At 51.2% G+C, this 12,276-nt stretch overlaps 2 protein-coding genes across 3 annotated transcripts in view; one reads left to right on the top strand and one right to left on the bottom strand.

The window, feature by feature from the left end:
• SEPTIN10 (septin 10) overlaps positions 1-5,438 on the bottom strand; it is a 56,208-nt gene extending 50,770 nt beyond the window's left edge. For both annotated transcript variants that reach the window (XM_040975499.1, XM_040975500.1), the window contains exon 1: positions 5,392-5,438. In XM_040975499.1, coding sequence (XP_040831433.1) covers positions 5,392-5,421 — 30 coding nt within the window. In that variant the 5' untranslated portion in view covers positions 5,422-5,438. The remainder of the gene's footprint in view (positions 1-5,391) is intronic.
• Positions 5,439-5,898: 460 nt separating this feature from the next.
• SOWAHC (sosondowah ankyrin repeat domain family member C) lies at positions 5,899-7,584 on the top strand. Its single transcript, XM_040975724.1, has 2 exons — positions 5,899-6,168; positions 6,220-7,584. The coding sequence occupies exons 1-2, from the start codon at positions 5,899-5,901 to the stop codon at positions 7,582-7,584; spliced, it is 1,635 nt and encodes a 544-aa protein (XP_040831658.1).
• Positions 7,585-12,276: the final 4,692 nt, after the last annotated feature.

The following is a 12,276-nucleotide window of genomic DNA, read 5'->3' as shown; positions in this document are numbered from 1 at the left end:
TTCCCCAACCTGAGTCCGCTCTGATTACTCACGATGTGTATTTCATTTTATTTCACCTTCTGGCATTTTCTTTATGCACATTTATATTATTCAAGTCTGATATTCCTGAAAAATCATTCTATACCTTCTATATAATCACATCTTCTTGCAAGAAGCATTTCTGCGAAACATCCTTTGTGAACTAGCTACTGGGTTACTGTGCAATCTCTACAAAACTGCCACATATTTTATATCTACCAGTTGTCTCAGGGATTAAGTATCAAAATAATTAGGATGCTTAAAATGGATCAAGACACCACAGCAGTTTTAACTGGGAAATGGGAGGCTGCAGAGCCTTCCCGCCTCTCCATCTTCTTGGTTCACTTCCTCTTCCTACAGTCTCCACACACCTCCCCTCCGACAGAAGCAGTAGGAATCCAAAGCTTCACTTTCCCCCACCCTCATTTCAAGACTCTTTCACACTGTTTGGTGTTTCCTTCCTTTCCAAAGCTCAACACTGAGTACTCTTTCAGAAACTTTACCCACTGATTTATAAATTCCATAATCACAAATATTGTAGTGCCTGCAAAAGCATAATGAAACAGATACAGAATTCCCGAATTCCCAGTACAGTTAGTTCTTGAGAATATGGTAACTACGCTCAAGAAATCAAAACTTCAACACACAGAAAGACAACCAGCACTGTTCCAAAACAGCCAGTACTTAAGACTTGTCCAATGGGGGCAAACTTTGCTTATTTCTTTATATTTCAAAATTTATTTTCACTTTATTTAAAGGCACAGAGAGACAAACAGAAACCTCCCATCCACTGGTTCACTCCTCCAATGTCACTGAGAGCCAGGCTACAGCTGGGAGCCCAGAACGCCCAGATGGGGGAAAGGACCAAAATCCCCTGTGGTCAGCTGCTGCCTCACCCAGTGCGCATCAGCAGGAAGCTGGCACAGAAGGAAATGCTCATGCCCAGGTAAAACCAGCAGCCTCACCTGTCTGTGACAGCAAGGTCTGTGAGTCACCAGAGAAACAGCACACACCTGCTGCCGTGTCATTCCATCCAAACAGAAAAACAGGTGCCCAAATATAACTCTGGATTTCAAGATTAGGGACCAAAAATTCACTTTTAGATATGTCCTGAAATTCATCTAGGATGTAATAAACTATTACTTTTATCTCAACTGCTTCAGATAAATTCTCACTGACAAAACACTGGATTTTTGTTTTTAAGAAACACAAGTGTGAATAACTGCCAAAAATAAAATTCGAAAGAGAAGGAACTTTGGAGGAAAAGGTACGTATTTATTTAAAGAAATAATGCTAACAAATTTTAAGTGCTATATCCCAGGATACTAAATAATGATGTCTGCCTTTTTAGCTTTAAGTGAGAGTTTTAAATCCCTCAGGGATGTGTTTGAGACTATGAGAAACACAAGATTCCTATCCCCATAATCTTCAAATTAGTACTCAACAAATCCTAAAGGATGTCACATAAAAATTTAAAATATAGCATCCCCTAAATCAAACTTCCTATCAGATAAAATCAGAAGAAAATATAAGATTTAAAGATGTCCTTGAAAAATCCTGGAGAAGGAAGTATTTTGTTTTTGGAAGACAAGCTTTGTACATCTTAGAGAGAGGACATCCCTAGCTGAATCTAAAAACTTAAGACCGCCATTCTTCTCTCCCATATGTCAAAATTAATCTACCAATTACTCAACGGAGACAAATACTTAGCATCTGGGACTATTTCATGATGCCGATCTGTCCAGAAATAACCTGAAAGCATTTATAATTTATCTGTTTAACATTCAGCAAGAATCAAATGATCCAAGGTGATCCTAGTTCCCCAATAAAGCCCACAGCACCTGCCCTCGAAGACACGAGAAGGTACAAAGAATGATGAAGATTGCTCTTCCTGAAGACAAATCATCTAATTCAAAAGAAAAAAAAAAACAGAGCTCACTAAAATTACTCACACAAAACATTAAGTAACAACACAAAAGCTTGCGGGGCAGCATGACTAAGTGCCCAAGGACAGTCTGACAAGCCAAGGGGCGGGGGCTCCCCAGCAGGACCGGGTCTTTCATCACACTGTAATGAGTGCAGAGGCAGAGCACGCAGAGGCACAAAGGTGCTAATTAACGCTAGGACATGAAAGCAAAGAGCCAAGAATCTCAACTTCAAGACACAAAGCAAAGCCACCAAGAAAAGGTACCAAAAGCACGGTCACTTAAACACAACTGAAGAGGAAAGAGGAGCGTTGCCAAGAAAACAGGAAAGGAGACACGAGGACAACAATGGCAAAGCTTCGGACAGGACTTCAAGACAATCTTAGGAGAATTACAGGGACAGGAAAACGGCACATTGTTCTCAACATTATTTTAAGATCCACTATCACCACCAGCAATAATTAGCCAGCCAACACCTAGATCCTGATATGCATGCAATTCACAGCAAGGGCAACTCTGGAGGCACCGGGCAGTTATCAACAGCAACCAGTCTGACACCCTGGGCAAGGCACGAACCCTCAGTACGTTTGTGAGTCTTCTTCTATCTAAAAACTGTTAAAATCGCATAGTGCAGCAGGTTAAATGACCACCTATGATGTGGGCCCTTGACTGAAATCTGACACAGAAAAGCCATTTCCAAATGGATGGTAGCATTAAGGGTAGAACAGTCTATGTAACTGTCGGGAAAACGGCATCTCCGGGATGCAGAGTTAGGCAAAGCCTTAAACTGGATAACACACGCACAACCTGTAAAAGGGAAACTTGATAAAATCAACTTCAAAATTTAAAACTTTTTCCAAAAGACCAACTAGATTGAGAAAAAAACGTTTACAAGCCATGTATCAGAAAAGGACTCACATCTAACCAGGATACATTCAAGTTCTAATTAGGAAACATTTAGACAATGTATTCTTCTAAAACAGAATTTTATTGCCTAGTGGCAAGAAATGAAGAAACATTTCCCAAAAGAGGACACACATACATACATACGCAAACAGGCACAAGAAAGGAATTCCAACATTTATCCTTAGGGAAATGCTCATTAAAATCCTAATGAAGGACTGCCCCCCCCCCCAGTAAGGACCAAATTAAAAATCTGACAACATCAAATGTTGGCAGGGACGTGGAGGAACTGGAACTGGTTGCTATAGCTGCTCTGGGAAGCAGTGTGGTGCTGTTTTAAAGGTAAACGCTCAGGCAGCATTTGCTGCAGCAGCACCTGTATTCCTAGAGGGGAAGCCTTGGGCTTACACTGTGTCACAGCAGCATCATTCACAGTACCTCGACCTCCCCAGCCTGCAGACAGGGCGTGGTCCATCCACACCACAGAATACCACTCTGCCGCTACTGACACCTGCAACAGACTGCAGGCTCTTCACACAACTTCCGCACCACCCCCCCCGCCAGTGGGGGAAAAAAGGGGGCAAAAAGATTACATATTGATCATGTGACTGCCTCGGAATGACAGAATTGCAGAAATGAAAACTAAGTGGCTGACTGCCGGAAGTGATGGAGGGAACCTGAGAAATGAGCTGCGTGTGGCTGCACATGTGGTACCCCTGGCCGGACAGAAGCATCCTTCATCTTCATCTTCATCGCATCAGTGTCAACAGCTGCTGTGATCCACACAGTGTTAAAGACACTGAGGGAAACTGAGTCAGGAGCATAGAGGACCTCACCTACTGTCCCTCGACTACAGTGAAATCTGCAAGTGTCTCCGGAGAAAGATGACCTCAAGCACGTTAAGGACAGGCCTTCTACCAAAACGCCACATCAAAATTCTCATGGCACCGTGCGTGGGCACGTTAGCATCCCACGAGTGTGGGCTTCGCGACCTGTGTCGTGCACCCCTGCTCACGTCCTGGGAATGCAGCAGAGGACGGCCCAGGGGACACAGGCCCTGCACCCATGACTGTCCCAGCTGCCCAACTTCTGCCACCTGTTACGGGACTGCACTGGGAGATGGCCCAGAGAACAGATGCCCTGCACCCATGACTAACACAGACCAGCTCCAGACTCTGGACTAGCCACTCGGGGAGTGACCCAGTGAGGGGGAGACCTCCTTCTTTCTCTGTAACTCTGCTTTTTTTATGTATAACTCATGAACTAACTAAATCTTGAAAAGGAAATCGCCTTCTGCTGCCTTCTGTTCCTACATACTGAACTCTTCTCCGTGCAGGAGACTGCCCGAGCCGGGCTTCTGAAGGGCACTGGGCTTCAGGGACCACGGGCTCAAAGGAATGTTTTCAAAGAAAGGAATTCACTGGCACATTCCACTGGCACAGCCAGGTCGCTGAACGTCAAGACTCTGGAAGCATAATGAACTTGCACACCCTTTATCAAGTACAGGGGGCCCATGCTGTGGCATAGCGTGGTAAGCCACCACGGGCATCCCATCTGGGCTGTGGTTAGAGTCCCTGCCCTCCACATTTAATCCAGCTCCCTGCTAAGACCATGGGACCCCAAAGTGAAACCCTTGACTTTCTTCCGGCTGTAAAGGCCCTTTGTGGAACAGCAGCTGGAAGATCTCTCCATTTCAAGGTAACTCTGCCTTTCAAATAAACAAATCTTTTAAAAAGTTAAATAATGGTAATTAAAAAAAAAAAACCTCGATGTGACCATACTTTGAGGTTATCAAACAAGATAAACAGATGAGGGTAAGTGCAAAAGTGAGGAGAACCCTGGAGCACGTACTCAGGAAGCCAAGGAGTGGGAATGGAGGCAGCCAGGACAGCCCAGCTGCCGGGAAAAGCTGGGAAAGGCAGGGCTCGCCCCGGGAGCAGGGAAGACCTGGGGAGGGCAGGGCTTGCCCCAGGATCAGGGCAAAGCCTGGGGAGGGCAGGGCTCGCCCGGGAACAGGGAAGACCTGGAAGGGGCGCAGAGCTCGCCCGGGAGCAGGGAAACGCCAGGGAAGGCATCTTCTCGCTCCGGGAGCAGGGCAAAGCTGGGGAAGGCAGGAAGGGCGCAGGGAGCAGGGCAAAGCCGGGGAAGGGCAGCGCTCGCCCCGGGAGCAGGGCAAAGCCGGGGAGGGCAGCGCCTGCTCCGGGAGCAGGGCAAAGCCGGGGAAGGGCAGAGCTCGCCCCGGGAGCAGGGCAAAGCCGGGGAAGGGCAGAGCTCGCCCCGGGAGCAGGGCAAAGCCGGGGAAGGGCAGGGCTCGCCCCGGGAGCAGGGCAAAGCCGGGGAAGGCAGGAAGGGCGCAGGGAGCGCACGGTCACCAGTGCCCAGAACCGCTCGGGGCGCGGGACCCTCCCCGCCGCTGCGCGCTCGGCCGCGGGCCACAGCCCCGGGAGGCGGGCAGAGCCGCTGCGGGCCGTCCCCCGTGGCTCGCCCCTGGGACGCCGGGGCTCGGGCAGGGGGTTCGGTGCCCGGCGCCGGACGCGGGACTCACCTGGGGCCGCGCCACCTGAGGGGAGGCCATGGTCGCGGCGGGGGCGCACGGCAGCCTGGTGGTCGGGGCGGCGGGAGGGCGGCTCTAACGGGCGGGGCGCGGGGCGGGGCGGCTAACGGGCGGGCGGCTTCCGCGGGGCAGGGCGTGGCCGGCGCGGCAGCGCCCATCGGCCCTGGTTGGTGGACGCCAGGCGGCGGCGGGCCGGAGCGGGGCGGCCGCGACCCGGAGCGAGTCGGAACGTGAGGAACAGGGCGTTAGGAGTCCAGGCGGGAACGGAGGCCGGAAGTGGGCGGGACCGCCGTGGCGGTGGTGGTGGTAGGGGCGCCCGGCGCGCAGCCCCCTCACTCCTCCGGGCGCGCGAGCCGGAAGTGGGCGTGGCGATGGGGCGTGGCGCGGTGGGCGTGGCCGGCCCCGTCAGGCGGTGTCCTGTGGGAGCCCGCCCGGCCTGCCCGGCCTCGTCCGTCCTCGGCTCGGTCCCCGCCATGGGGCCTGGCTGAGTGACCGCCGATGGAGACCCCGGAGGCGCCGAGCTCCGAGGCGGAGCCGGGGCCCGAGGAGGTGCTGCGCTTCTTGGCGGAGCGCGGGGGCCGGGCCCGGCAGGCTGAGCTGGTGCAGCACTTCAGGGGCGCCCTGGGCGGCGAGGCGGAGCAGCGCGCCCGAGCCCGCGCCCGCTTCAAGGAGGTGGTCAACGCCGTGGCCGTGGTGCGCACCGATCCTGCCGACGGCACCAAGTACGTGCACCTCAAGAGGAAGCTGTGCCCCGGGCCGCCTCCCCAAGTGGAGGGGACCCCGGCTCCCCCTGGGAACGCGCTCCTCGGCGAGGGCCAGCTGTCCCCCTCACCCGCCGGGGACCCGCCCCGCGTCCAAGTGACCACCGCGCCAGCGCCCGACGAGGCCATCCACAGCCCAGCCGAGCCGCGGGAGATCGGGGAGAACGGCGACTTCTGCGGGGCGGCATCCCCCGAAGACGTTCCCGGCGTCCAGGAGATTGAAGCGAGCCAGGCGCCTCCCGGACAGGGCCGCGAACCTGACCATGGCGCGTCCTTGGTCACGGGTGGCCACGGCGGGACCCCGAGAAAGACTTCGCAGAGCGATGGCCACCCGCTGGCCGGGGCGTCGGTCCCCGCTCTCGGTGAGAACCTGGAGCGCCCGATCAGCCACTGCGAGGAGGAGGGGAACGAGCGCAGCCCCCCTGGAGGATCCCACACCCCCAGGCCTGTCCGCCATAACGTCCGAGACCTCGTGGTGGGCAGCTCCCCGCAGCTGAGAAGGAGCACCTCCGGGCCAGGGCGCAGCAGAAGCACCGGCGACTCAGACAGCGCTTCCCTGGCGTCGTCCTCAGCCGAGGAAGAAAGCAGCAGTGGCGGCGGCGGCGGGGGCTCCGTGACCCTGGACCCCCTGGAGCACGCCTGGATGCTCTCGGCCTCCGAAGGCAAGTGGGACAGCTTGGAAGGGCTGCTGGCCTGCGAACCTGGCCTCCTGGCCAAGCGGGACTTCATCACTGGTTTCACTTGCCTGCACTGGGCCGCCAAGCACGGCCGGCAGGAGCTGCTAGCCATGCTGGTCAACTTTGCCAACAAGCACCAGCTGCCGGTGAACATCAACGCCAGGACCAGCGGGGGCTACACCGCTCTGCACTTGGCGGCCATGCACGGGCACGTGGAGGTGGTGAAGCTGCTGGTGGGCGCTTATGACGCCGACGTGGACATCAGGGATTACAGCGGCAGGAAGGCCTCCCAGTACTTGAGCCAGAGCATCGCGGAGGAGATCAAGAGCCTGGTGGGGGCCCTGGACGACCTGGAAGGGGAGAGCGCTGGCAGCGGTGTCGGGGGGCGCTGGAGGCTGTCCAGGATGCTACCCTCCCACCTCATCACCTACAGGCTCTCGCACGTCCTGGAGGATGGAGGCGACCACCATCACCACCACCACCACCACCACCACCACCACCTGCCAGAGGGCTGGGCTGGAGGGAAAGCAAAGGACCCCGGGCGCAAAGCCTCGGGGAGCTCCAGTGGACGGTTAAAACCACCCAGACTCAACAAAATCCGCTTCCGAACCCAGATTATTCACACTACGCCCTCTTTCAGGGACCCGGAGCAGCCACTGGAGGAAGGAGAGGAGGAGGAGGACCGACCTCTCAAGGGTCACTCCTCCTCGTTCAAATTGAGACCTAAATCCAATGTATTTGGGTAAAAGGAATTTCCCGGAGACCTTCTAAGGTTGGTGTGTCTGCAGGAGTGAAATGCTCGGTGTGGATAAGAAACAGCCCGGAAAGACTGAGTGAGGCTAGATGGTGCCTTCGTGAGGGGCTGGACCGCCTCGTGCGGCTGGCATCCTGGGAGAAGCGGGTCTGCAAGGATTCCTCACCGCCGAGCCACACCTGCCCTGCTTCTCCCCTACCCCTCTGCCCTCCTCTCCCCTGCCCCTCTGCCCTCCTCTCCCCTGCCCCTCTGCCCTCCTCTCCCCTGCCCCTCTGCCCTCCTCTCCCCTACCCCTCTGCCCTCCTCTCCCCTACCCCTCTGCCCTCCTCTCCCCTGCCCCTGTGCCCTCCTCTCCCCTACCCCTCTGCCCTCCTCTCCCCTACCCCTCTGCCCTCCTCTCCCCTGCCCCTCTGCCCTCCTCTCCCCTACCCCTCTGCCCTCCTCTCCCCTGCCCCTCTGCCCTCCTCTCCCCTACCCTCTGCCCTCCTCTCCCCTGCCCCTCTGCCCTCCTCTCCCCTGCCCCTCTGCCCTCCTCTCCCCTACCCCTCTGCCCTCCTCTCCCTTCCCCCTCTGCCCTCCTCTCCCCTACCCCTCTGCCCTCTTCTCCTCTCCCGCTTGCCCATTTCTGAGGACCAGAGATGAATTTAGATTTGAGGGACAGCCAATAATTTAGACTTCCCTTGCTTTACCCATTCCCGGATACCATACAGAATACATTGCACTTCTTTTATGTAATTTTTTTTAAGTGGTTACTCTTCCAAGAGCAACAACAAAAAAAATTTTTTTTTAAATTCAAATTGTAGTGAAGCTGGTAGTATTTGTGAGAACAAAGCTACATGCTGCTCCTTTTCGTTTTTTCACTAATTGCATTTGATGTTTGAGGTACTACTGAGGGCCAGATGAGAGCTGAAACGCAGAAGTAGCAATTCAAGAATAATGTGAATAACCATAGGAATCCTATTGGTCACCTGTTTGTAAGTGGCAGTTCAGCTATTTTTTTTTTTCCATTTGAATTACTGAGCAGCCGTGCACTGGAATTAACTTGTGGGATGGTTTCCAACGAGCTAACATCACTGCACTCAGTGCCAAGGTACGGTAGTAATGGTGACACAAATTTAGAGTTTATAAACATAGCCACCTAAGGTACTTGTAAATATGATCTCATTCTGATTCTGTCCGATTTTACTGTTGTAGAAGTCTAAACTCGCTGCCTTTTTTTATCCTGGGGAATCACCAAACATTGCTTCCACTTGGCACAACCGCATTTCACGGTGCTTAGGTCAAAATTACCTACAGAAACTGTTTCTGATTGAGACGATTCGATTAGTGAGGAGTGGGCCGAGGCTTCTGTGGAGTGAGCTTTCCATCGGCCTGATGGTTCTCGTGTAAGGGACAGTTTTAATTTTACTGATACATTAGTAGTCTCTGTGGCTTACGGCAACCTTTCGCAAATTTCAAACGCTTAATCCTATTTCCCCAGGATCCCTTAAATCTATTAGACACTTACAGTGTAGTTCTTGAAATGCTGGGGCCGCCCAGTTACTAATGGCACTTTAGGAAAGGGAAGAAGTGAGATGGGACTATCTCTATGTTTAAATGCTGCTAGCTGTTGAATCTACATACGAATTTAAGACTTGGGGTGCTGTTCTTCATTTATGTTTGAATGACTAGCTTTATTACTGCGTTAAAGTTTAACTTGTATACATGTTCAATCTGTTTGTGAGGGACCCAATAGGGACCAAGCGAAGTCCTGAATTTGCTGACACTTGTGTAGCTGCAGCGCGCAGGACGAGGAATGAGTTGACAGCCTGCAGTGTGAATGAAGCCGTGCGTGGGTCCCACAGAGCTGGGGCGTCTCCAGTTCTTGGACATGTGCAGAGCATGTTACATCTCTCTCTAGATGGCAACTAAATTTGTTCAGAGACAATTGAAAAGTGCTCGTAAGATATGTAGGAACACTTACCCATTTATGTGAGTTTACTGTTTTAGGGTTATGGAAGTGGACCGTTCATTTACATTTCTCCATACACGTGGGTGGCAAACTCATTTTGTGTAATTTAAAACTACGTTCCTTGAGGGTGAAAAGGTTATTTTTTTTTTCCTGAATCTATACATGTTACCTGTATCTAGTGCAGAATAAGCTATAACTTCCCATGGAGGAGCGCTAAATTTTACAGACATTAAAGACAAAATAACCACAAGAACAGACACTTCAGAACCATCCGGGTCATTGTTAATCTCTTAGCAATCTGTGCTAATAAACCAGTTACACCGAATCTGTAGTGCGAGGTCATTCGAGATTGAATCAGGACATCATTTCACTTGCTTTGCACACGAAAGCTTTCAATGTTTTCTGGTCAAATATTACTTGAAATTTCCGCAAGTCATTCCTGAGGGACAGTACGATTAGCATTCTGACATTATGTCAGTGTGCAATCAATACAATATTTTCGGCCACGTAACTCCACATTCCTCTCTTGTTTCAACTTCCGGTTGAAATGATAGAAAGCATTATTTGTGTAATATTTGTGAAGCTGCGCCTACCACGAATGGAAATACATACGCCAAGTACTTCGACACGTATTAATAATGAAACCTTGTGGTTAAAAACATTCCCATGTGTAAAATAAATACATCGTAAAAACAAACCCCGATCTGTCCGTGTTTCTAATAGGTACACTTGAAACTAGTGAATATTGGTCACCACTCACTTGAATGCCACACTAACGCAGCTCACGTGTACAACTTGAAAACTTGGTACGATTTGATTCTTCCCTTCATGTCTAAGATGCCTTGTCTCTCGTCTTTCAAGTAAGTGAAAATTGGGGAGTTTGCAAAATCTGTGAAGTTCATTTGTCAAAATAAAAGATGGATGCTAGACTTTTTCTCTGTGTTGTCTGCATTTCTCTAGTCGTTTCGCTTTTTGTTGCCTGTATGGTGTTTTACAGTTCATAAACTATTTTTGAAGTCCCATTTTTAAAATTCTTCTGTTTAAAGCCTTAAGATTGGGGCTCCAAGGACTGCTGACTTACGGACAACACAGTGTCAGGGAGTCCCTGTGGAGGGGCACACAGTACCTGGTGGGTAGATTCTAAGGTCAGTATTTTCCCCTGACATTGTCTTTCTTACACTTCAAATTGCCAGATTTTTGGGCTAAGTTGATGTGGTTTGGCAATAGTGATGGAGGAATCGACTTGGAAAGAATGTCTCCACTTCTACCTTAAGAGAAAAACAAAAGCAATTATGTAATCCCTACCCAGACCCAGCATAGGGAAGGGGGTGCCTTTTTTAATTTTCTTCAATTTCCATCAAGTTTTGGGTGTTAACTCAGTTCCTCCCCAAGTTCTGCCTTTAAAAACTAAATTTTAGCCAGTTTCAACTCTACCAAGTAGTATAAGAAAGTGAGAATCCTCTGCAATTAATTGTCCACTATTAGGTCCCACTGTAATTACTCCTGGGATTTTGGCTGTTAATAATAAACCTTAGAAGTGAGTTTTAGTGTAATTGAAAAACTAGATACAAGGTTTGTATTTTTTTAATTGCAAAGTCAGATACACAGACAGGAGGACAGAGAGGAAGATCTTCTGTCCAATGATTCACTCCCCAAGTGACTGCAACAGCCAGAACTGTACTGATCCAAAGCCAGGAGCGAGGAATTTCCTCCAAGTCTCCCATGCGGGTGCAGGGTCCCAAGGCTTTGGGCCATCCTCTACTGCTTTCCCAGGCCACAAGCAGGGAGCTGGATGGGAAGCGGGGCTGCCAGGATTAGAACCAACACGCACCTGTATCTCATGCAATAAGATAGTGTGATGTAACCAATGAACCAACAATCAATGTGAGTCAGACTGCTTGTGCTCCACATCACAGAGTTGTAAAACCTAATATACTTCTAAGACCCTATGCTACTCAGAAATGGGGAGGGAGAGCAGAGAAATCTTCCATCTCCTTAGAATGTGAGAGGAAGACGAGAAGTATATAACCTATCAGGAACATAACAGGTAACTTACAGACAACAGACTCGAATCAGCATTAGACAGCAGTAAAACTACAAAGATATACAGGTGGAATCAAGAGTGATCCTGACAGCCTCTTAATAGGAGGTCATATGCACACAGCAGGGGAGGACCCCAGGGTGGAGCAGGTGGACAGGAGGAGGCTTGTATCCCAACCCTGGGGACTGCAGGATCCTCACCAAGGACTATCAGGATGGGCACCAAGGACCACATCCCAACCGCCAAGGAGACCACGGGGAACTGAAATGCCTTCGGAGGCCAAGAACTCTGAGGTCATCCACCCCCGATAAGATCTACCACATGGGATGGAAGAACTCTTCCTTGCAGGATCCAAGGTCATCGGAACAACAGCCAGGAGCCTTGAGCAGTCTGCAGAAACAGAAGAATAGTAAGCCTCCTTCAGGACTACGGAGAGGAGCTTCCTCTGGTCCTCACTTAGTTCCAACTTTGGATCCCCAACCTATCTTGCAATAACCATCAGGGTCGCTCCGGAGTGACCCTGTGTTTGGGGTCGCACAGGGGTGTGTTTGGGGTCGCACCCCAAAACACACACACACACACACACACACACACACACACACACACACACACACACACACACACACAGAGATTGGAATAGACAGAATAACAAGGAAAGGTTGGAACCAGACAGGAAATGGTCAGCGTGGACT

This window comes from Ochotona curzoniae, unplaced genomic scaffold, assembly GCF_017591425.1.
Source record: "Ochotona curzoniae isolate NIBS_2020 unplaced genomic scaffold, NIBS_Ocur_1.0 contig_2688, whole genome shotgun sequence".
In the NCBI taxonomy this organism is placed as follows: Eukaryota; Metazoa; Chordata; class Mammalia; order Lagomorpha; family Ochotonidae; genus Ochotona; species Ochotona curzoniae.
Note: the sequence above shows the minus strand (reverse complement) of the source record. Positions and strands in the feature narration are given on the sequence as shown.